General features: G+C 49.8%; 2 protein-coding genes across 10 annotated transcripts in view; one reads left to right on the top strand and one right to left on the bottom strand.

Moving 5' to 3' along the window:
* MPP2 (MAGUK p55 scaffold protein 2) overlaps window positions 1–15,681 on the top strand; it is a 41,960-nt gene extending 26,279 nt beyond the window's left edge. For both annotated transcript variants that reach the window (XM_082371502.1, XM_082371504.1), the window contains one exon: window positions 14,434–15,681. In XM_082371502.1, the coding sequence (XP_082227628.1) occupies window positions 14,434–14,616 (183 nt within the window). In that variant the 3' untranslated portion in view covers window positions 14,617–15,681. The remainder of the gene's footprint in view (window positions 1–14,433) is intronic.
* CD300LG (CD300 molecule like family member g) lies at window positions 326–20,627 on the bottom strand. 8 transcript variants are annotated; one of them, XM_082371514.1, is made up of 9 exons: window positions 20,061–20,627; window positions 19,672–19,789; window positions 18,410–18,736; window positions 17,649–17,931; window positions 16,846–16,958; window positions 14,285–14,337; window positions 11,272–11,391; window positions 6,649–10,789; window positions 326–6,324 (listed from the first exon to the last, which is right to left on the bottom strand). In XM_082371514.1, the coding sequence occupies exons 2-8, from the start codon at window positions 19,712–19,714 to the stop codon at window positions 10,676–10,678; spliced, it is 1,053 nt and encodes a 350-aa protein (XP_082227640.1). In that variant the 5' UTR covers window positions 19,715–19,789; window positions 20,061–20,627; the 3' UTR covers window positions 326–6,324; window positions 6,649–10,675. The 8 variants fall into 8 exon arrangements, with proteins under 8 accessions (XP_082227640.1, XP_082227635.1, XP_082227636.1 ...); XM_082371509.1 differs by having other exon boundaries at window positions 19,672–20,627; XM_082371510.1 differs by having other exon boundaries at window positions 17,649–17,823; window positions 19,672–20,627.
* Window positions 20,628–24,043: the final 3,416 nt, after the last annotated feature.

Below are 24,043 nucleotides of genomic sequence, written 5' to 3'. Positions count from 1 at the left end.
TCTCTCATTTCTGGACAACTTTCTCCCCATCTCCTGGGGCACCCCCGGAAACTCAATATTTCTTTACTATACCTAGCAACTCCACACTTGTAATTCTGTCCTAATCCAGTGGTTCTCAACCCTGGTCTCACATTAAAATTGCCTGTGGGGTTAAAAAACACAATTGCCTGGACCCCAATCCAGAGCAATTAAATCTGAAGTTCAGGAAAGGCTAACAGCTTAGCAACTGAACAACTGAGTAACATCTCAGCAACTGAACAACTTTATTATTCATTTCTTTCTCACAACACAACTGATGGAGATTGGGTGGCACTCCTTGCAGTGATTCAGGGATCCAGTCTCCCTAGTCACTGGGCCCTGGATTACTGCAAATGAAGCTGGGAAATGTAGTCTTTCTTGGTGCTCCAGAAGAGGAAACAGGATCTAACCAGGACACGGGTTTGAGCCCTGGTCCGGGAATATCCCACATGCCGTGGAGCAACAAAGCCTGTGCGCCACAACTACTGAGCCTGCGCCCTAGAGCCCGCAAGCCACAACTACTGAGCCCATGTGCCACAACTACTGAAGCCCACGCCCGTGCTCTGCAACAAGAGAAGCCACCGCAAAGAGAAGCCCACGCACCGCAACCAAGAGCAGTCCAGCTCACTGCAACAAGAGAAATTCCATGTGCAGCAACGGAGACCCAACGCAGCCAAAAGTAAATTGAAAAAAACCACATTAAATAAATAAATAAATAAATAAATAAAAGCTCCCCAGATGATTCTAATGTGTAGCCAAGTTTGCCAACCACTGCCCATCTATTTTGGACATAACTTTGCGGTGGGGGGAATTTCCTTTTAGTCCCAAACTAGCATCAGTTTTTCCTAATAAAGACAGTTAAATTTCTAAAAGGAATTCTGCCAGTTTTTTTTTTTAAGTCCTTTTTCCCTCTTGGCACAGTAGCATGTGGTTAGTATGGCAGAAAGGATTCTTATCACACTATAGTTGGGAAGATTGGCCTCGAGGGGCAAGGGCTTTGTCCAGTGTCACACAGAAAGTTGTTGGCAGAGCTGGAACCAGGCTCTTGGACTCTTGGCTCCCAGCCAGGCTTCCCTGCCGTGCTGCCTTCCAGAGATGGAGGGGGATTGATTAGAAATTAGAAATGGAGGGGGATTGATTAGAAATTGATTGTGCTTGGGGAAGGAGGCACTGTTGGAGGAGAAACATGGGCTAAGAAAGGGAACCACGAGGGATCGTGTGGGCTCCCTTGCCATCCCCAGATTCAGTTCCTCACGAGACCCAGGGGGTTGAGGGCATCACCTTTAGACTTAAGCTCACTGCCCCAGCTCCCTCCGGGCTGGGTTTGGTGGGGACCACAGAGTTCTGGGAGAGACAAGTGCAGGCCATGCCAGCTGGTAAGGAGGGGCCATTTAGCTTGTTCCATTGATCTGTTTATCTAGCCTAATTGCCATGATCAGAGTTTTAATTCTTTAGAAACTTCTGTTTTACTATCTAGTAAGGAAAGTTTCCAATTACTCTATTTTTTTTATTTATTATTTTTAAAATAAATTTATTTATTTATTTATATTTTTGGCTGCGTTGGGTCTTCGTTGCTGCGCACGGGCTTTCTCTAGTTGTGGTGAGCGGGGGTTACTGTTCGTTGCGGTGCGCGGGCTTCTCATTGTCGTGGCTTCTCTTGTTGTGGAGCACCAGCTCCAGGAGCAAGGGCCTCAGTAGTTGTGGCACGCGGGCTCAGTAGTTGTGGCTCTCGGGCTCTAGAGAACAGGCTCAGTAGTCATGGCGCACTGAGTCGTGGCGCACTAAGTCATATCTTAGTTGCTCCGCGGCATGTGGGATCAGACCAGAGCTCGAACCCGTGTCCCCTGCATTGGCAGGCCGATTCTCAACCACTGCACCACCAGGGAAGTCCCTGTGGCTGTAACTTTTGCAGTTTGAGGTGTGACAGCAAAGCTGGCACAAATTTTTTTCCTTCTTCGCAGTCTCCTGGATAGATTTGTTCTTACACCGTTCGATTTTTTTCTTTCTTTCTTTTTTTTTTTTTTGTTTGTTTTTTGGCCGTGTGGCTTGTGGGATCTTAGTTCCCTGACCAGGGATGGAACGGGGCCCTCCGCAGCAAAAGCTCGGAGTTCTAACCATTGGACCACCAGGGAATTCCCTTTCGTTCCTCTTGAAGTTGAGCACTTTCACCTTTTCCCTTAAAGGAAGCACGTTACGGCTTCTCTGTGGCAGATCCGAATTGCCAGCATCACTTCTCTGGTGCTTTGGGGCGATTTTGAGTAAAATAAAAGTTACTTGAACACAAAGCGCTGTGGTAGCAAGACAGTCGATCTAACTTAGAGGGCTACTAAGTGACTATCAGGTGAAATACGCTGGACAAAGGAATGATGCGTGTCCTGGGCAGGACAGAGTGGGACGGTGAGAGGTTTCATCACTCTACTCAAAATGGCACGCAATTTGGGGACTTCCCTGGTGGGCGCAGCGGTTAAGAATCTGCCTGCCAATGCAGGGGACACGGGTTCGAGCCCTGGTCCGGGAAGATCCCACATGCTGCGGAGCAACTAAGCCCACGTGCCACAACTACTGAAGCCCGTGTGCCTAGAGCCCGTGCACCGCAACGAAGAGTAGCCCCCGCTCGCCGCAACTAAAGAAAACACGGGCACAGCAATGAAGACCCAACTCAGCCAAAAATAAATAAATAAATAAAGTTATTTTTTAAAAAATGGCACGCAATTGGAAACATAAGTTGTTTATTTCTGGAGTTTTCCATTGAATATTTTTGGACAGCGGTTGCCCCTGGGTAACTGAAAGCGCCGATAAGCGGGGACTACTGTATTCATTCAACAATTATCTACTGAGCACCTTTGAACAAGGCGGGGTCCCTACATCCAGAGGCCCAGAGTCTACGGGAGCAGATAAGAAGAAGGTCCTGATCAGGACTCTGTAATGAGAAGCTGTTACGGCAGCACCAAGAAATGGCTCCTCAGTCAGTCCGTGGGAGCATCAAAAAGCATTTCCAAGAGGTGCTGATGCTGGAACGAATTCTCAAACATACGGGGATGTTTGCTAAGTGGATGAATAAATGCTTGTGGCACACTGAAAAGGAATTGGTATTTTGGTAATATTTTTGATATTGAATTTCTTTTTCTACTCCAGAATCCTGGCTATGAGTGTGTGTGCACATGTGTGAGGGGAGGTGGTGGTCGTGGGGATTTTGCTTAAGGCACAGATCACCTAATTCCTCACTACCTTCCGTTTACAAGTTTCCAAGTTAGTAAGGGAACATCCCTCCCCTTAGGTTGTCGTGCTACCTTGGCTTAGGGCCAGACTTAAGATACTCAGACTTGCCGGATTAGAATACTGCGCCTATTTTTACCTACTGGGGGGCTAAGGTGTGTCCTCATATACTGTACTTAATGCAGAAAATAAAGCTGTGTTCTCCAAAGAGGGATATAAGACTGGGAGGAAACGAGAATATAATAAGCCAACCTCTGAAATGTTATGCTGCCTTTAGCTCTTGTTTCTTCTCTGCTACACGGACTCCTGGGCCAGTGGGTCCACAGCATCTGTTACCTTGTACACATTAAGACTCCCAAACCCTATTTTCAACTGCTCGTGAGACATATCTCCACCTGGATGGACTTCTTAGAGATTTTCCAAGACCCAAATCCACAGTCGCACGTGCCTGCTGTTCACTTTCTATGTGACTCTCCAAGAACCCCATGGACCCCCTCGGGACACTGTGGTCATTGTTTATGTGGCTGCCCGCCCTCCATAACCAGGAGTTCCTAGAGGGCAGAGGCCAAGCTTTCTTGTCCTTTGGCACAAGGCTTAGTACAATTATATAAACCAAAAACCATTTCTTTGAACAAATGAATACTATCAGCTGACATCTGTTGACATTTTCTTCCCTTAAAAATTTATGAGTTGGGCAATGGCCTCTGAATTTCTGAACAGGAAAGGGCTTTATAAGATGCAATGTTATGTCATTTTACATGGAGGAAGTGGACCCTGTGTGTGTAAGTTTTGAACCCTGAAACCGATTAGGAACAGAGGCTTCATTCTCTTTATCACCACTAGCTTAGTCAAACGTCAGCATAAATTCATGATGAAGGATCTAGAAACAATTTAAAGTATGAGCTTTCTGGGACAACACAAAAGGATAAAGGTAAATTTGGCCCAAATTAGACAAACTTTAAACACACACACAAACACTCCCAGCCACAGCCCCACACCTGGGAGGGGTCCTGTCAACTAGAGGGATGTTTCGATCTACTTGTTAATTTCAATAATGACTGTAATCGTTCTGAATAACAGATTGATAGACATTTTCAGGACTCTTGGCATGAGTGAGTTAGAAAATTATTTTAGGCTAAGGAATCAAGGAGAAAAGCTATTGGGAAGTGAGACCGAGCCTGAGGAAGAGTGTTTGGAGAGTTGCCAGAAGATGGAGCTGACGATTAAGAGAGTTCATTGAACCCACTTAACCAAGGACATCTTTCCTTGGTGGGAGTCCAGCTCATGGGAGCAGCCAAATATCCTCGAAAAAGGCCATGCTGGAGCCACAGTGCACTGCGGGAACCAGATGTGTCAGGTGTGAGGCATGAGTGTGCACCTCTGACCACCATCCCCACCTAAGGAGGAGAAAGTGCAGCATCTGGATGTTTATATTTGTATCCTCTCTTATTTCATGTTTGCAAGTCTTGGCACAGTGCCTGACAGTTTCACAAAATCTAAGTGTTTAAGGCTGTTTCCACCCATTTTTTTCAGGGCTTGGTTTTCCTTCCAGAAACAGATCTTCCTCTCTCTGCAGTTTCTCATAAACCTGCCTTTATACTGTGTAGTATTGGTACCCAGGTGTTGGTCTGTGGACCATTTCATCTGTAGCAAGTGAGAAAATTAAGTACAAGAGGATAGTTTATAATTAAGCTGAATATATCTAATTTTAAGGATTACCCTTTATTCTGATGTGGTGACTGTGAATTTTATTTCGTCACATGCCGGTGTAAGAAACACCCCATTATTTTTCTAACTTGAATAAAATCTTTCCCTGAGTCCCTGCTCACCAGAGTGGAAAGAAATGATATCTCAATCCTGTTTTGGAGGGCTTCTTCCCTTCCCTAGAGTTACATAAAAATCTAAGGGCCTTACATGGTGCCTGGAAAATGGGAGTCAGGGTTTTAGTGCAGACAGAGTGAACAAGGTACCTCGTGCTCTTAAACAATGAGATCCTATGTGAAACACTTTTTATTGCATTGCTGGGCTTGTGGGAAGGGAAATCTCAAAGAGGTCACAAAACAAAAGAAAACAGCCCTCTTAGGCATGGTGAGTGGACAGGAAAGGTGGAGTTGTCCTAAAGGCAAATGCCAATATTAGCATCTTATTTGGTAAGTTAAACATAAAGCCAGGGTCAAGGTAAGATAACCTGAGATTCTGGTAAGCTAGGGACCTGGTCCCAAGTTGGTATCTTTATACTGGACCCATCCTGACAGAAGCAAATGCAAATCGTTTCTGGAGGAAGGTATCCTCAATTTCAGCCCCCAGATTTTCCATAGATTCATCCAAACATGAGCTCACAACAAGAGATCACAAAATTCAGAGAAACAGACCACCATGAGCAATAGTCAACATAAACAACAACATATTTATATGTCCAAGGACTTCTGATATTAGGCACAAAATGTAAACTAACCATGTGCGTGTAAATGTTTAATGAAATAAAAGATGGCATTACAAAAATTAACAAGCAACAAGACACTAGAATGGACGGTTAGTTTTGAAGGAGAACCATCCAGAACTTATAGAAATAAAAATACAATGATTAAAACAAAAACTAATTGGAGGGGGTTAACAGCAAATCAAACACAACTGAAAAGAGATGAATGAACCAGAAAGTTGCTCCCCTAAGTATGGTCCTTGGATTAGCAGCATCATCAGCCTGGGAGCTTGTTAGAAATGCAGCTCTCAGGCCCCATCCAGAACTACTGCATCAGATTTGCAGTTTAACAAGATTCCTTGGTAATTAATAGGCATTTTCAAGTTTAAGAAGTACTAAACTAGAAGATAGAGCTGAAGAAATTATATAGAATGAAGAACAGAGATAAGGAGAAGGGAAATATGAAAGAGAGGGTAAGACATATGGCAGTTATAAAGATAAGGTCTAAAAAAATTTTATCCTGGTCAATGGAGACATTAAAAAGAATGGAGTATAGATAAATATTTGAAGAGAATTTTCCAGAACTGATGAAAGGCATGAATCCACAGATGTAAGGATTTACACCAAACAAGAAAAATTTACTCATGGTCAGGAGTAAAACTGCAGAACACCTGGGGGCTTCCCTGGTGGCGCAGTGGTTGAGAATCTGCCTGCCAATGCAGGGGACACGGGTTCGAGCCCTGGTCTGGGAAGATCCCACATGCCGTGGAGCAACTGGGCCTGTGAGCCACAACTACTGAGCCTGCGCATCTGGAGCATGTGCTCCGCAACGGGAGAGGCCGCAATAGTGAGAGGCCCGCGCACCGCGATGAAGAGTGGCCCCCGCTTGCCGCAACTAGAGAAAGCCCTCACACAGAAACTAAGGCCCAACACAGCCAAAAATAAATTAATTAATAAAAAAAACAAAAAACAAAAAACAAAAAACTGCAGAACACCTGTACAAGTAGAAAGCAGTCTGAGAAAAAAGATCACATCACTCAGTCTGACAGCAGACTTCTCAACAACACTTATAGCTAGAAGACAAAACAATAGTATTTCCAAAATGCTGAGAGAGAATGGCTGTAAACCTAGAATTGTATACCCAGCAAAACTCTTTCAAGAATTTTGATGAAGTAGAGATTTTCAGATAAAAACTGACAGAGTTTACCACTAACATGATTTTTTAAAAAGAAAATCTGAAATGTAAGAATCTAAGTAAATATTGTCTGTAAAATAGCAATTAACAATAATGTCTAGTTTGTACCTTCCTACATAGAAAATTCTAGGCCCAGATGCCTTCACTGACGAAGTCTACCAAACATATGAAAAAGAAATATTACCAATTCTACACAAACTCTTCCAGAAAATTGAAGAGGAGGGATTACTTCTCAGCTTACCCTGATACCAAAACCAGGCAGAGAACTTAACAAGAAAGGAAAACTACATACCAGTAATGACCAAGTCAAGTTAACCCCAGGTTGGCTTAATGTTAGAAAATCAAAGAATAGAGTCATATTTGCAGATTAAAAAAGAAAAAACATATAATCATCTCAATAGTTCTTGAAAAATCATTGATAAAATCAACATCAATTTCTGATTTAAAAAAGCTCAGTAAACTAGGACTAGAAGGGAAATTTCTCAACCTGGTAAAGGGTCTCTATGAAAAACATATATATATATATATTCTTTTTCAGTATCTTTTCCATTCTAGGTTATTACAAGATACTGAATATAGTTCCCTGTGCTATATGGTAGGTCCTTGTTGTTTATCTCTTTTCTATGTAGTAGTGTGTATCTGTTAATCTCAAACTCCTAATTTATCCCTCCCCCACTCTTCCCCTTTTGTAACCAAAAGATTGTAGAAAATCTCTCTTCAATAGGCCTCCGTGGATTAGGATCATAACATCCAATTCTTTGTCTAGGGGTCGATTAGGGAAGGACTATCTTAAAACATTCATTTTCCCATCAACACTCTCTTTGGTGTTAAAATATTTCTTCAAAAGAAACTAATGGGAGGATAAAGGGTAGTTTATTATTATAGCTAATATCCCAATTTGGCAAAACAGAACTTTAGCAATGCTGATGTTCCCCTAATTTTTGCCTCTCAGCAAGTTCCCAGGCTGGAAACCCTTGTTCTTGGGATGGGTGAACAGTGGCTTATTGCAATTCTTTTGTTCAAGGGCCTCTCATAGGTACACAAGATCGCAGAGCTGAAGATGTGGGTGTACAAATATAAAACCAAGGTGTATCAAGATGGGGGACTGCAGAGTGGCAGCTGGCGAGGGAGTAGACTTCTTCCCCTGGCCAGGAGGGTGGCGCTGGGCCAGCACTGTGGCAGCACTGGGAGCTAGGACAGTGTGCCAGGGTCTATGAAGGATGCTTGAGCATCTAATAAATCCATGGAAACTTGGAATCCAGTGGATGCCAATCCTAGGCTGCCTTGGAGAGAGCTCTGCTTCACAAAAGACATAGATCTCTTTAGCAGGCACATGGTCTGAAATCGGGCAAGGGGTGGGACTGGGTTGACCCAGCTGACCACTCCTGGTCCCCCAAAAGCTCTGGCTGCTGTAGGTGACAGGCTGAGAGGACAGGAAGTTTCTTTCCCTTCTGAGAAGCCCCTGTTCTCACCAGCCTCCAGCTGAGGGATTTCTCATGGGGGAAGCCTGCTTTGGAGGAACTTCTGGGGTCTCTCTGAGACCACCTGAAACTTGCTAATTCCTACTTCCCCCAACATCTGGGCACACACTGTGCCCAGATCCTGGGCAAAGTCCCTAGAGCTCAGACTCGGGTCTCCCTTTCCACTCAGAGAAGGTAAAAAGTGCTCACTACTTCACCCCCCGGGGAACTGGCTGCCACCTTCTGGCGAGTTTCCCTTGCATCTTCAGACCGGCTCCACCTTGCCCAGCCCCCTAGGCCCTCACTCCATAGGCATTACGGGTGGTTTCTCCTCCCACACCCACTGGGACGGGTGCAGAGGCTGGTGAGGACTTTGAGAAATGCTGGCTGATAGGCCCTGGTGGGGGTGAAACTGGTACTGCCATTTCTCAAAGCTGTTTAGCAATGGGTATCAGTAACTTCAGAAATGTTCACACCCTCTGACCTGGCGCTTCCACATATGCAAATCCTTCTGAAAGAAATCTCCAAATGCAGGCAAAGCTATGTGCCTAGATTCACCATGCTGTTATTTACAACAAAAATAGAAACAAATTAAATATCTAGTGAGAGAGAACTGAAATAAACTGAAGCATACCAATCTGAAATATTATGCTGCTGATCAACATTGAATTTATAAAAGGTTTGTAAAAACATTATGCAAAAACATGCTTATGATATAATAATTAAGTGGGAAAAGCAGGATATAAAGTTGTATGTACAAAATAATTTGTAGAAGCACATCAGCAAGTGATGTGGAGAAAAAAGACTGGAAAGAAATACAACAAATTGCAATAATTTTGTCTTTGGGTAGCGGTGAGATGATGGGTGATATGTTTTCTTCCTTTTATCCCCCCATCTTTCTAGGTTTTGTATATTGAGCAGCCCCCGGTTCATTTTTCAAAAACCCAGTAGTTCTGTTATTCTACCTTCCGTCCGCCCACTCCAGGGGACCAAACTCCAGGTCACCGTCAGGTTCCCCTTAGGGTCCTGCCCTGTCCCCTCCCTCCTCCCTTTTAGATACCCACCTCCACCTGTACCCTGTGTTTTCCTACCCCTTCCCCAGCTCTCAGAACCCACAGGTAGTCAACCCTTTCTTCACAAGGAAGGAGCCGTGCTTTTTTCCATCCTCCTTCCAAAGCCTGGAATGCATGGCTGGGTAGGGAGATCAGAAAGACAACCACTCCCCGCCAGTCCTGGGCTCACCCCTTCCAATGTGCACTTGATCTGGGCCTGGACTCGGGCAGGTCCAGGAAAGCTCCCAGCTGGGTCATGGTGTCATGGGCAGAGTAGGCCCTATAGGGGGCAGAGGGGAGACTCCACACACCAAATGTAGACTCTCTAAACTGGAGGGGCCTGAGAGCTCAACCAGCCCACTGGTGCTCAAACTCAAGAGTTAGAATCACCAGGGCACTTGTTAGAAATGCAGAGTCCTGGGCCCAGCCTCAGAGATGGTTTTGGTAGTTCCTTTTTAAAAATTATTTTTGGCTTCATTGCTGCGTGCGGGCTTTCTCTAGTTGCGGTGAGTGGGGGCTACTCTTTGGTGCGGTGTGCGGGCTTCTCATCGTGGTGGCTTCTCTTGTTGCAGAGCACGGGCTCTAGGCGCGTGGGCTTCAGTAGTTGTGGCGCATGGGCTCAGTAGTTGTGGTGCATGGGCTTAGTTGCTCCGCGGCATGTGGGATCTTCCCGGACCAGGGATCTGATCTGTGTCCTCTGTGTTGGCAGGCAGATTCTTAACCACTGCGCCCCCAGGGAAGTTCCGTTTTGGTAGTTCTTGATGGGACCCAGGAATTATCCTTTTAACCAGCTTCCTGAAGCACTGGGATGCAGGAGGTTCACAGCCTGGCTTTGAGAAATCAGAATCCCGTCTAACCCAGCAGTCTCCCTCCTCCTCACCAGCTTATGTAGGAGAACTTGACCTTGAGTCTGAGGATGGAAGGAAGGGAAGAGGAGGTAGGGTCTGGAGGGGGAGTTAGGAGCGGCCTGTGGCTGGGCACCCAGGCCCAGGGGAGTTCCCGTAGCAGAAACAAACTCGGACCAGACCCCCTGAGCCCTGCCTGGCCCCTTGAGGGTCCAGCGGCTGCACGCTTTGCCCAGGAATGCGACCATCTTGGGGAGGTCCCCGTCTCCAGCTGGAACCGTGAAGCCACCACTCCAGGCCCCAGTGCTGACGAAGCCTTCCGGGTCAGCTGGGGCATGCAGGAGGAAAGCTTGGGGAGGGTGGAGGAGAGCCCTGGACTCTGGCAGGAGGACTCTGAAGCCGTAGCAGAAAACGTATCCAAGTTAGCGCAAATTCAGCCCTTCCAGAGATTCACGGAGGGCGTTAGGTGGCTAGACTGAGATGAACTTAGAAAAGTCTGGCTCGTCCCCAGACACGGGGAGGGGAGGGCCTGGGGTCATGTCTCCCTCAGGGGTCTGCCACGAGGCTTCGTCTTCCTTTGAAGTCTGTAAAGACAACAGTAGGGGTTGAAAAGCACAGCCCGGCTGGGGGGCTCTCCAGGTAGCTGCTGGGTCCAGCCCAGTCTTTTCTGCACATTCTGGGCCTGTCCATCTGGGGGACACAGGACTAACCACTCCTTTTTCCCAGAACCCCCAGGCTTTGATTCATTCCCCACCTCCCAGGCCCCCATTCCCTGGGAGATCAACCTCATGGCCTCGGGCCCGGTTCTGGCTGCAGATGTGGGAATCCTGCCACCTCAGAACTCTTTAAGCTGTCACTCCCACCATGCTATTCAAGAATTTTCTGGATCAGAAGAAATGAGGATGTGAGGTCAGGAGCCCTGGCTTCCTGGGTGAAATGGTCTAAGGTCTGGTTATGATGGGGGAGGTGGGTGGATGCTGAGGGCAGAGACCTCCCCCACTTCCTTGCATTGTCTGAGTGGAGCCAGGCTAGGTGGCTCCAGACCCCCAGAGCCCTCTGTCCACACCTGGCTCAGGCACCGGATCTCCACGTTGGGGCTGGCAGAGGGCTTGGGGCTGGCAGGAGGCCCAGTGGGCCCTGCAAGGTCTATCCCAGCATACTCTGGGACCCAGCTGTTCCCCAGTGGCTGAAACACAGACTCAGTCAGAACAGCCTGTTCTTGGCAGCAGGAATGGTCCGCAAGCCGGAGCAGGAGGAGGGAAAGGCAGGGGGGTGGATTGCAGAGTCAGAGTCTTTACGGCCAATTTCCTATGTCTCAGTGTGACCTTGGGCGAGCCACCTAACTTTTCTGAGGCCCAGTTTCCCAAGCTGTAAAACGGGGATAGAAATTTTTCCCTTAGGGTTAGAATAAATATTTCTGATAATGTTTTATGACTCAACAACTGGGAACTCCTGGAATGATTAATTTGTTTCCATGATTATTATTTCTATCCTTGAAGCAGGAAGAATGTGCAGGCTGCAGGTTCTTTGTAATAGGCCCGGAGAGAGCAAAGTTGGACACCTCAAAGATTCACCAAGTAACAAAGAGCACAGGAAGAATTCTTTAGGGATCATGGGTCTGAGCAATCCCTCCCTGATCAGATGAGAAAACCGAGGCCCAGGGAAGAGAGGTGCGTAGTCCAGAGCGAGTGCGGAAGCCCATCTCCTGACCTGGGCTCAGCTGCTCCCATGGGTGCTCAGGTCAGAATGCCGGGCCCCTCCATCTCCTGCTACCTTGCCAAGCAGCTGAGCAGAGCGGAGGCTGGAGCTGGCCAAGGCCCCCAGCCATGTCTCCTAACAGCACAGCTGCTCTGAGGTGGCCCGGCCAACAAACCCCTGGCCTGATAGGCACCGAAGCCAAGGAAAGAAGCTCTGATTTTCTGGATAACTACGAGGTGTCTCATCTCACTTGTTCCTAACCACAGTCTCGTGAGATGGGGAAGCCGAGGCTCAGAGCGGTGATGTAACTTGCCAGAAGTCACACAGCTGGTGAGTGGCTGAGCTGGGCCTTGTATTCGTGATTCTTTGGTCTCAGACTCTTTCCTACACTACACTTTCCTGCCTACATCCTGGCAGGGCGTCCTGCACACTTCTCTTTGTGGCAGTGTCCCTTGTCTACTAACTGGGCCCCTGCTTCTATCAATACCCTAGGTGTGGGAGATGTGGGCAGAGGTAGATGTTTGAGCCACCTCTGGTGACATCTTCAGTTTTACGGGGACAAGGTAAGAGTCAGAACAGAATTCCTCAGGTGAGATGTGACTGGGGGGATGAGGGCCTGAAGGAATAGGGGAGGGGGAGGGAGAATTCACAAATGCTGTCACTCACGGCCCTCGTGCATCCAAGCCTGCCTGTGGGGAGGACATGGCAGAGCTGGGGCTGGACCAGAGAACTCCTGACATCAGGTCCATTTCCCATGAATCCCATACTGACAGCTTTGTGATTTGGTCAAAACCCACCCACTGCTGACCACTGACCACCAACAGCTGCAGAAGTGTCACCTTCTCAAGGGTGACAGAATTTGAGGAAAGAACCTCAGGGGGCAGAGAGCAAACCACACATGTAGGCTGTGGCCAGGACCGCTACCCTCTGTCCGGGGGGGAGTCTGCATCTCTCAACGGTCCCTCTGTCCACGCAGTGGACCCTGGGCTGTTCCAGTGAGCGTGGAGGCATTTTCTGGGTTGTTGACTATACGAGATCTATATGAGAGCCTCTACTTCTAGGCACTAGAAAAACGGTAGCAAGGCATGGAGGGTCTCCCTCCGAGCCCAGCCCCTCTTCCGGAGTTGGGGGAGGGGTGAGCCCCAGGACGCCGAGCCGGGAGGAGGGCCCTGGCAGTGGCCGTGGCAGCCCCTCCATCTGTCTCCATGACCTCTCCCTCACTCCCGTCCACCCCTTTGGTCTTGCTGAGCTTCCTGAGATAACAACAGCTGCTTCCTAAGTGAAGGAAGGCCCAGTACCCCATCCCACCGCAGCCCCTCCCTAGGGGGATCGTGCCTGAGTGTTTTGTCCCTGCTGGCGCCAGGAAAGAAGGCAATGGCAGCCCCCCTTTCCTGCTCCAGTGTTTAAGGGAATCAGGGTGGAGGCATCTCAGTAAACAGCTGAGGAAGGAGAGGCTGGGGCGGTGGCGGGGGGGGGCGGGGGTTGGTGAGGCAGATGGGGCTTCAGTTTCCTAAGCAGTGACTCTCTCCGTAAGAGTGCTGGTGTGGGAAGAGGGTCTCTCTTTGCAGGGGTCAGGGGAGGGCCCAGCAGCAGGTAGACTCAGGGCAGCTTCCTCTCTCCAGGATGATGGGCGCAGGGACCCCCATTCTTTCTGTCCCCCGGTCTCCAGAGCACCACCCGCAGCCCGAGTGTCAAGGTAGCCACACCACCTTGGTCTCAGAGCCAACAAAAACTCAGAGAAGGGTGTTCTGGAAAGAGGAGAGATGGGAGTCGAGAGCTCTGGATCTTGCTCTCTATCTGGGCTACAGCCTGCTGTGTGACCTTGGGCAAGACTTTTTCCCTTTCTGGGCCTCAGTTCTCTCTTCTGCAAAAGCAGACTAGAGTCTACTGGTAGTCACATTCTGGTGTGCTATCAGAATCCCCCAGGGCAGCGTTTAAATTTCAGGTTCCTGGCCCCTACCCCAAGAGGTTCTGGCTGGGACCGATGTCGAGGAGAGTGTATTTCTGATAGCCGCTTCCCCCCCCCAACCCCCAGGTGTTCAGTAAGGGATTTTGCACCAAATTTAGAGAAAGGCTGGACTAGATGATATCAAAGCCCCCCTGTGGAGCCAGCTCCAATGTTCTCTGATTCTAAAAGGGGGGATGGGAAGAGGGCCTTGGGCCTGGAGCAGAGCCCCGCTGGCACCCGGTGGGAAGTCTGGGTGAGGAGGGCAGCCTGAAGGGCTGATCTCGGGGCTTACACAGATTCCCTGGATGTGGGAAGCAAGTCCTGCCTTGAGGTCAGCCGTGGAGGACCAGGCAGGGAGACGGAGAGGCAGGGCCCGGGAGTCCTGACTTCTGGACCCACAGGGATCTGAGCTTGGACTTGCCTCCTTCCTTACCAAGTGGGAGAGATGGACCTTCTCCTTCCTCGGTGTCTCCATGGCCAGTTGAGCTGAAAGAGACCAGAAGTGTTAAGGGAACCACTGACTGAAACCGCCCACCCTGGCCAGGCCTGTTAGTAACCACTTGCATGAATTATCTTAAACAGGAGGTCCTGGTAAGGAACGCAGAACTAACAAGCTACCACCAACTGGAAGAATTCGGGAAACGTCAAAAGGAGAGAGGAGACTCCAGTCCATATGTCCCGCCAACCTCCCAGAATCCTTCTCGCTGGAATCCATCTTGGGTGAGTGATGCGTGGGCCACCAGGAAGGACCCTGAGTCAGAATGATTGGCCAGAGATGACCCGGAAACTAACCCTATTACCATAAAACCCGAGACTGCGAGCCACGAGGCAGAGCAGTTTTCCTGGGTTCCCTTACCCTCCTGCCCTCCACCCGGGCTCCCCTTCCCAATAAAGTCTCTTGCTTTGTCAGCACGTGTGTCTCCTCAGACAATTCATTTCCGAGTGTTAGACAAGAGCCCCACTCTCGGGCCCTGGAAGGGGTCCCCCTTCCTGCAACAGAAGGAGCACCTTGAAGCCAGGAGTAGCCGGGAGTAGCCTGCAGCTGCTCCCACATAGGTGGACTGATTTCCTTGCACCTGGGGCTTCCCAGAGGGAGCTGGCAAGCCGATTGGGCCGAGAACCCCAGCACCTCGGCAATGACCTGGACTTTTGAGATTGGTACATGGAAATCCCCTCGTGTGGGCCAGAAACTGGCTAGGGAAGTGATCCTGTATGCCAAGGTCATTGCTTCTTAAATCTCAATGTGTGTACAGGAGCCTGGGAAATTATATTCAAATGCAGATTCTAATTCAGTAGGCTGAGGTTGGGGCCTGAGAGTCTGAGTCGCTAACAGGCTACCAGGGGATGTTGCTGCTGCCAGCTGGGGACCACAATTGGAGAGGCAAGGTGCTAAGAGGCTCTGAGGTTGTGATGGGAACTTTCTCACCCTGTGTGCTCCTCCCGACTCCTCAGAGGGGGCCTAGGGACGTGGGCAAAGCTGACATTTCTTCCTGGGGGCCACACAGAGGGGAGTCAGGTAGCAGGCCCAGCGTTCCCCACCATGGCCACCAGCGCTGGGACAACATTGCCAGTTTGCAAAGTTGGCTTCCCGGTTCTACCGCTTTCCAGATACACAAACACAGGGCAAGCTGCTTAACCACTCTGTGCCTCAGTTTCTTGCCCTGTAAATTGGGGGTATTTGTAGGTGTTGTAATAAGTAGTTCCTAACTCGACAGTATCGAGGAGATTAAAGGAGATAAAAACAACATAAGCCACACCACAGTGCCGGGCACAAGGCAGCTCCCATTACTGTTATTACAGTTAAACCCTCTTAATCTGTGCCATCCACCACGGGAGCTACACACGGCCATCGAGCACCAGAAATGTGACTACTCTGAATTACACTGGGGTTGAAAGACTCAATAGGGAAAAATGAATGTAGAATGTGTATCATTAGTATCTTTTTTTTAAAAATAAATTTATTCATTCGTTTATTTATTTTTGGCTGCGTTGGGTCTTCGTTGCTGCACGTGGGCTTTCTCTAGTTGTGGTGAGCAGGGCCTACTCTTGGTGGCGGTGTGCAGGCTTCTCATTGAGGTGGCTTCTCTTGTTGCGGAGCACGGGCTCTAGGCACGCGGGCTTCAGTAGTTGTGGCACGTGGGTTCAATAGTTGTGGCTTGCAGGCTCTAGAGCGCAGGCTCAGTAGTTGTGGCACACGGGCTTAGTTGCTCCGCGGCATGTGGGATCTTCCCGGACCAGGGCTCGAGCCCGTGTCCCCTGCATTGGCAGGCGGATTCTTAACCACTGTGCCACCAGGGAAGTCCTCATTAGTATCTTTATATTGATTCCATGTTGAAATGATAATGTTTTGGATATATCATGTTAAATAAAGTGTATCATTAGAATTAACTTCACTAGTTTCTTCTTTTTTTCGTGTGACTATTAAGGAATTTTAAATCACACGTGTGGCTTCTATTCTATTTCTGTTGGGCATATATCTGAGGAAGCTGAGGCTCAGGGAAGTTAGATGACTTACCCAAGGTCACACAGCTAAAAAGTGGCAGAGCTGGAATTTGAAGCCAAGCCTTGAAAGGAGCTGAGCACCTCTAGAGACCCAGCGGCAGGTGCGGGGCCGTAACGCACATCCTGCTCAAGTTCAAGTGCTCAGGCCTGCACTTCCCCCTGTAATCAGTCCTCGTACAAGAAACAGAACCTACAGAGACTGGACATGGATTCACTGGGATCAACAGGGAGAGAAGCGGCTGATGAGCTTGGTCGGACAGACCAGAGCAAGATGAGAGCCCCCCAGTCTCTTGCTCCCCCATTTGAATTGCTTGTGCTTAGTGTGGACGGCCCTGCGGGTCTCTCAGAAAAGAGGAGCAGGGCTCCTGATGCCCACGTCTCGGACGCATACACTGAGGCCCGCGAGGTCTCTCTGGGGCGGTGGGGGGGACTGTGGGTCTCAGCGAGGCCCCTGGCTGACAGCCTCTCACCCCTCCCGTCTACACTGCTCACCTTTCTTCCTCCACTGGAGCAGGTAGCTGCCGAGGGCGGCCAGGCCCGTGGCCAGCAGAAGGGCCAGCAGCACCAGGACCGGGGCCAACATGCGGGTCATCGGGATGGACACCCTGCGGGCGAGATGGAAGGAGTCTGGTGGCTGTCACCAGACGGCGGCACACTGGGTGTTCTTGTTTTGAGTCCCAGTCATAGCCCTCACCTCTCCCAAGGAGGTCAGAGGGTACCAGGGACCACAGCATCCGGTTAGTTCCAATGGAAGGGACCTCAGCCCCCATCGCCAGCCCCAGGAGGCACTTTCAGCTGGGTCTGAACCTGTGAGCAGTTACCTGGCCACCAGCAATGGAGGGCAGTTATATATAAAGACCCAAGAGCCAGTCCTTCAGGCTGGGACTCCAGTTGGGTAAGAAAACATCACATTGTTTGGTTCCACAGTTTCCTGCTTAGCACAGGGCCCAGCGTAAAGTGCACAAACAAGAGCTACTGAACTGGGGTGGCTGTCCCTGAAGCCGGAAAGGGAGCGAGCTGGGGACTGGGGCCATGGTGGACCCTTCACCTTGGGTTGGGCCTGCATGTCCAAGGCAAAAGGGCTGCTGGCCCCCGTAATGTAGGTCGTTCACTGCTCCAGGGCCCTGCTGGGTAGGGGGTGGGATGGGGGCTGAATCTGCCCTCTCTGCATGTCTGCGGCCACGACAAGAAGCTGTGTTCTCCCAGAGGAAGGAGTATTGGGTTCTTATTCGCTCAGGGGCACCTTATGGTTTAGTGATGACCTGAAAAGGTGGCCTTGGTCTCCTGGGGCTCACCTGGGCTTGGAACTGCTTCTGCTGGGGACAAAACTGGTGTCCTCTGTTGTGGTGGAGTCCAGCTGTGTGGCTTGGCGGGAGATCCCTGCAGGAGGAGAGGTTGCCGGGTGAGGAGAGGTCCCTGCATTTGGAAGGGCTGCTGCATATGGAGAGGTCCTTGCATATGGAGAGGTCCCTGCATACGGAGAGGTTGCTGGGTGAGAAGAGGTCCTGGCAAATGGAGAGGTTGCCGGGTGAGGAGAGGTCCCTGCATACGGAGAGGTTGCTGGGTGAGAAGAGGTCCCTGCATACGGAGAGGTTGCCGGGTGAGGAGAGGTCCCTGCATACGGAGAGGTTGCTGCACGCCCGGATGGGGAGGTCCCTGTGAATGGAGAGGCCTCTGCCCCTGTCTTCCCCAGCTTGGCTGTGGTGACTGTCAGGTGGAGACCAGCAGAAGCTACAAGTCCAAAAGCAATGCCTCAGCACCTTCCCTGATCCTCGCTTCCCAGCATTCCCAGACCTCTGACCCTTGACCCCTGAACCCTAATCTCCCCAGGACCAATTTCTCAGAACTTCCCCAGCTACACTTCAAACAGAGGCCTTGAGGAAGCCATTCTGAGCAAGCAGGTCATATCTCAGGAACACCCCAAACCTGTGCGTGGCTCTCAGCTCCCCCCCCCCATTTGAGCTGCAGCCTGTCCTTTACTGTGGGGAGGTGCCATCCTCCAGCCCCCACCTCCATGACCCTGAACCCCTCCCAGGGAAGGAGGGACATTTGTTACCTGGAAAGACGAGCAAAGAAACCGGGAAAGTCTTATCGAAGCCCACTCTTTTGACCCCACACCAGTACTGCCCCATGTCCTTCAGGGTGAGGTTCCTCAGGACCACCTCAAACCTGAGCTGCCGGGGGTTGTCGTGGACGGACACCCTGCCTTCCTGGCCATATTCTCCAGAGTAGACAGTCCCAGAGCAGCGGGAGATCAAGAACCCGCTCTCCCGGCACCAGTATTTCCTGTACTTCTTCAGCTCTTCCCCGTAGGTGCACTGCAGGGACACGGTGCCACCTTCAAAGCCGCTGATCTCCTTCGGGCCCACCAGGGATCCGTAACCTGAAACCACAGCAGGGGTGAAGGTTGGAATTCCCTGATTCAAGTACCAGGATCAAGGCCAGAAGGCTTTCCTCAGTCACCCACTTCTTGGGGCAGCCCTGGTAGGAGCTGGTACTCCACTCTGCCACCGAGGGACCTTGGGACAGGACTGTTGCTGTTTCCCTAAGCCTGGCATATTGAAGGCTGGTGATGGGGAAGATCTAGATTCAGACAGCCCAGAGTTTGAATCCCAGCACTGCCGCTTAGTAGCTGTGTGACCCTGGGGAAATTGCTTGACCCCTCTGAGTTTTCTCACCTGTAGATGATGACAATGTCCTATTTCATTGAATTAAGATGCTATCATATGTAAGAGCCACCATAATTTTATATAACATTAAGAAAAAAACACTGTCATTTGAACAACTGGTATCAGTTATAAGATGCATCCTAATTTTTTATGTTAAAAGGTTAAAAAACGAAAGAAAGAAGAAAAAAGAAAAGCAGGCTTGTGGATTGATGAAACAGGATAATTTATCTCTCGGGGCTGTTGTGAGTGGTACAGCAGAGGTTCAAGAAATACTTGCTGAGTTTAATGTGGCAACATTAAATAAGGGGCGTCTTGTCTGCCCCCAGGCTGGCACAGAGCCAGGAAATGAAGACAAAAGAGGTAAAGGTACTCTCACAGCCACTTGGACATGAAGGGTCTGGAGCCCACAGGTCTGGGGGAAGACCTGGCTCTGGGTTCCAGAAACAGCAAGTGCCGCACCCTCTGAGGGCTAAGGACGAATGGGGTGGGGTGAAGCCTGGAAGGATCGGGCGGCTGGGCTGGGTCACCCCCACAAGGAAATGTAGGTTCAGGAGGTCCTCTCTCTTGCAGACGCAACGGGCAATAAGGATAAGCAATAAGGACGTTGGGGATAAGCCCCACATCGCTCCATCCCCGCCCCCCATCTCACCTGGGAGCACGAGGCAGCCCCACAGCAGGACGAGGGGCCGCATGGTGAGCGCTGGCCAAGCGGGAGTGCACGCCGGGAGCGGGGAGTTCCTCTCCGGGCCACGCGGGACTTTAACTTCCTCCAGAGGCGAGATCGAGAGAAGGAAGGGAAGGGAGGGGCCGTGTGGGTCCCCCCAACCGGGGGAGGCGCCTCTGCTGTTCCCTTCAGTACTTACGCTTGGTTCACGGCGACCCGCACCCGAAAACCCACCGAGCGCTTCTCCCAAACCCATGCCCTTTCAGGGGGTCTTAACCGTGCCCCCAGCCGCGCACCCCAGAGGGCCTGTGTGTAGAATTCAGGGAGTCCATGAATCTGGGTGGGAAAATAGTACATCTTGACTTTTCACTAACCTTTAAGTAACATTTATCTTTCCTTATATGATGAGTAGTGTTCGCAGTGCCGTGACTGTCACCAATGAAAAATCACAGACACTAGCAGTTCAAGTTGTCCCCGATAGCTTGAAATACTGTGTACGCACCTCACTACTTGGAAAATCATTAGTTGTTAGATCTGCCACTGGAGTTGTTATTTAAAGTGCTAATAAAAAAAAATCACATTTATTACGGCATTACACAATTATATTTTGATAACCAGTTCATTTATTATTGGTTTTCTTTTAAGCATGTGTATATTATCTTATATGTTTAGAAAGACCATCATTCTGAGACGTGGCGCATAAGCTTCACCAGACTGCTGAGTGGTCGATGGTACAGAAGTTACGGGGTCCACAGGCAGCGCCCACTGCCCCTCCTTCCCATCACCTCCTGGAGGGCGCAGTACCGCCCTGGGCCACGGGGCGGCGGTGCAGGCGGAGGGTGAGGGAAGCTGTCCGGCTGGGCTGAGCCGGGTACCTGGAGCCACCAGCAGGCCGAGCAGAAAGGCTGGGTTCCGCAGCCGCGCTGAGTTGTCTTGCATTTTAAAAAGTTAATTAGCGGCTTCCCACAGCTGAACTGAATCCTTCTTGAAAGGAACAGAACAAACACGCACACTAGAGGGAGCCCTGACATACCGTTTTTCCAAAATAGTTCTGTTGGTTGTTTTTTCTGATTGCAAAGGTTGCACAGGTTGCAAGCAAAATTTTACACCGTGCAGATATGTTAAAAAAAAAAAAAAGGTAACGTTTCCTGTTATTCTCCTCCTCTCTTAGAAAACCACTGTTAATATTTTGGCATATATACTTCCATATATACAGGTGGAATTTTTATCCACTTGCTGGGCTAATATTTGAAGCATTAACTCAGTGGTTCTGGGAGGGGAGATTGTGTGCGTGTGTGTGCGTGTGTGTGTGTGAGTGATGTAGGAGATATGTTTGAATTTCACAATGTTGGCGGGTTGGGGGGCGCTGCTGGCATTCAACTGGCAGGGACAGGGGTTCACATGGGTGAAAACTCTGTTATTATCTCAGACCACAAAAGGTAATCACAGTTTGTTTTTTTTTTTTAATTAATTTAGGCTGCGTTGGGTCTTCGTTGCTGCACATGGGCTTTCTCTAGTTGTGGCGAGCGGGGTCTACCCTTGGTTGTGGCCCACGGGCTTCTCCTTGCAGTGGCTTCTCTTGCTGCGGAGCACAGGCTCTAGGCATGTGGGCTTCAGTAGTTGTGGCACATGGGCTCAGTAGTTGTGGCTCTTGGGCTCTAGAGCGCAGACTCAGTAGTTGTGGTGCGTGGGCTTAGTTGCTCCATGGCATGTGGGATCTTCCCGGACCAGGGCTCGAACCTGTGTTCCCTGCATTGGCAGGCGGATTCTTAACCACTGCACCACCAGGGAAGTCCCAGTAATCACACTTTTAAAAACACAGATTAAAATAATGTTTATTCTAGTGTTTAATAGTATATCTCTGCTCTTTTATTTTTTGGTTCTTATACAGAATAATTTCTGATCTTCTTGCTTTTCTTAAATCCTAACTTATTTGTTATAAGCAGGGGCAAGCATCTGACACTTTATTGTGTTTTCTAGTGCCATGAGGCCTCAGCAACGACACTTTGAGTATGTGTTATTTGGTTACAAATCGTTTTCCTTCGATTTTTTCCCCCTCTATTACAGCTCAGACACTATATTGTGATTTTTAAAAATTAAGTATGTGAGAAGGCATATTATTGATGATTGCCATTTTGGGAGAGTAAAGGAAGCGTTACCCAAATTTTTATTTTTATGAAGAGGGTGTGGGGTGTACCGTGCATCACCCCTGATGCCTTCATGTGTATTGTGAGGTCCTTTCCCTCCACCCCCACCAGCCCCACACCTAGCCAGGAGTGAGGTTTGAAGACTCCGTAAGAAATAGATCCTCCAGGCACTTCCCTGGTGGCACAGTGGTTAAGAATCCGCCTGCCAATGCAGGGTTCGATCCCTGGGCCGGGAAGATCCCACATGCCGCGGAGCAAGTAAGCCCGTGCGCCACCACTACTGAGCCTGTGCTCTAGAGCCTGCGAGCCACAACTACTGAGCCCGCGTGCTGCAACTACTGAAGCCTGTGCGCCTAGAGCCGGTGCTGTGCAACAAGAGAAGCCACCGCGATGAGAAGCCCGTGCACTGCAGCACAGAGTAGCCCTGGCTCTCTGCAACTAGAGAAAGCCCGTGTGCAGCAATGAAGACCCAACGCAGCCAAAAAAAAGAAAAAGAAATAGATCCTCCAGGCCCAGAACTGGTGCGAGAGCTGGGAAGAAGGCCCTGGAGTGAGGCACTGGTCTGGGCCCTGCACCTGGTCCTGCCCCATGGTGTGTAGAGGGGCAATGGATAGAAACCACCCCCATACACAGTAGGTTTGGAGATCTGAGAGGAGGGGACACTTGTGCCCTGCTTCCTACCTGGAGCACTGGGAGGTGCCCTGCCATCACAGGATGGGAGAGCAGGGAAGCAAAAGGGTTGCTGGACCAATGGGCTTGCGGCAGCCTCACCACATCCTCGTGACATCCATGTGCCCAAGAGTGGCTTGGCCATGCCTGGTGGTGCCATGGCTGGGATGAGGGGATGGGGCAGCCAACATGGGGAGGAGGAAACAGCCACACTGGAGCCCACGGGAAATCGGAGAGCCCAGTGAGGCTAGCACAGGCAGACAATGAGGAAGGCTGCCCCCTGGTGCTCTAGGCCCTGATGGTAAGTAAAGACCTCCAGGATTTAGAGTCCTTCAGGGAGAAAGAAGGAGCAGAGAGAACCCTAAAGAGACTGAGTTTGCTCTGAGTCACGTGAGAAAACCCGGGCTGAACGTAAGTCCCAGCTGCGGGGAAGGGTTTAGAAAGGGCTGTTGGCAGGGCAGACAAAATCTGGCCCCAAAAGGGCCTAGCTTGACAGGTGCCACTTTGTCACCCCCAACCATTCCCCTCCGGTTTGGATTTGCTCGGACAAAGTCACTTCTGCTGATCTAAGATGGTCATTTGTTCCGCTTAGATTAGGGTTTCCCAATATCAACACTGTTGACATTTGGGTACGGATAATTCTTTGCTGTGGGGAGTTGTCCTGTGTGTAGCAGCATCTCTAGCCATCACCCGCTAGATGCCGTCAGTCTCCTCACTATCCCCCAGATACAGGCAATCAAAAATCTCTCTAGATGTTGTCAAATATTTCCCTGGGAGGCAAAATTACTCTGGGTTGAGAACCACTGCCTTAGATGATGCATGAACCTTTGGGGAAAAAAACAGTGTAAGTTGTGTTTACATAGGTCCAGTAACCAGGTTTTGGATGTAGGAGAGTGAGCTTTCTACTCCTGAACCTCAGAGTTAGGCACACTATGCATTCACAGGCAGTGCAGAACACACAGTCTCTGCAGGCGAGCCAGCTTCCAGGAGGAAGGGAAGTAAAAAGGGCTGGGTGACACATGCCTTGTTCCTCCTTCCAATTCATCAATCAAATAAGTAAAGGTGTGGGGAGAGACCAAGAGTGTTACACCCAGCAAAGATGGGTGAGCCAAAAGCTGGAAAGAACCTTGATCCTTGAGTCACCACTTGGAAGAGAGCTGACTCTCTTCCATGCCAGCAACAGACTTGCTTTTATGAGCAAGAGAGGCTTTTATGTGTTTAGCCACTGAGATTTTTTTTCTAAGATTTATTTATTTATTTATTTATATTTTTGGCTGCATCGGGTCTTAGTTGTGGCGCACGGACTCTTCATTGCAGAGCGCGAGCTTCTCTCTAGTTGTGGTGTGCGGGTTTTCTCTTCTCTAGTTGTGGCACGCAGGCTCCAGGGCACGCGAGCTCGGTAGTTGTGACATGTGGGCTTAGTTTCCCCGCAGCATGTGGGATCTTAGTTCCCTGACCAGGGATCAAACCCACGTCCCCTACATTGTAAGGTGGATTCTTTACCACTGGACCAACAGGGAAGTCCCTAGCCACTGAGATTT

The sequence above is a fragment of the Balaenoptera borealis genome (genome assembly GCF_965194805.1).
Source record: "Balaenoptera borealis genome assembly, chromosome: 20".
Taxonomy (NCBI): Eukaryota; Metazoa; Chordata; class Mammalia; order Artiodactyla; family Balaenopteridae; genus Balaenoptera; species Balaenoptera borealis.
This window is presented reverse-complemented; position numbering and strand designations above follow the sequence as displayed.

Excerpts from the sequence above, each read along its gene's own strand:
- CD300LG (XM_082371509.1), bottom strand. The coding sequence starts at position 19,942 with ATGGGTTTGGGAGAAGCGCTCGGTGGGTTTTCGGGTGCGGGTCGCCGT. Across the intron at positions 18,737-19,671 it reads GGGCTGCCTCGTGCTCCCAG|GTTACGGATCCCTGGTGGGC; the intron begins GTGAGATGGGGG and ends CTGTGGTTTCAG. Across the intron at positions 16,959-17,648 it reads AGAAGCAGTTCCAAGCCCAG|GGTGTCCATCCCGATGACCC; the intron begins GTGAGCCCCAGG and ends TCTCGCCCGCAG.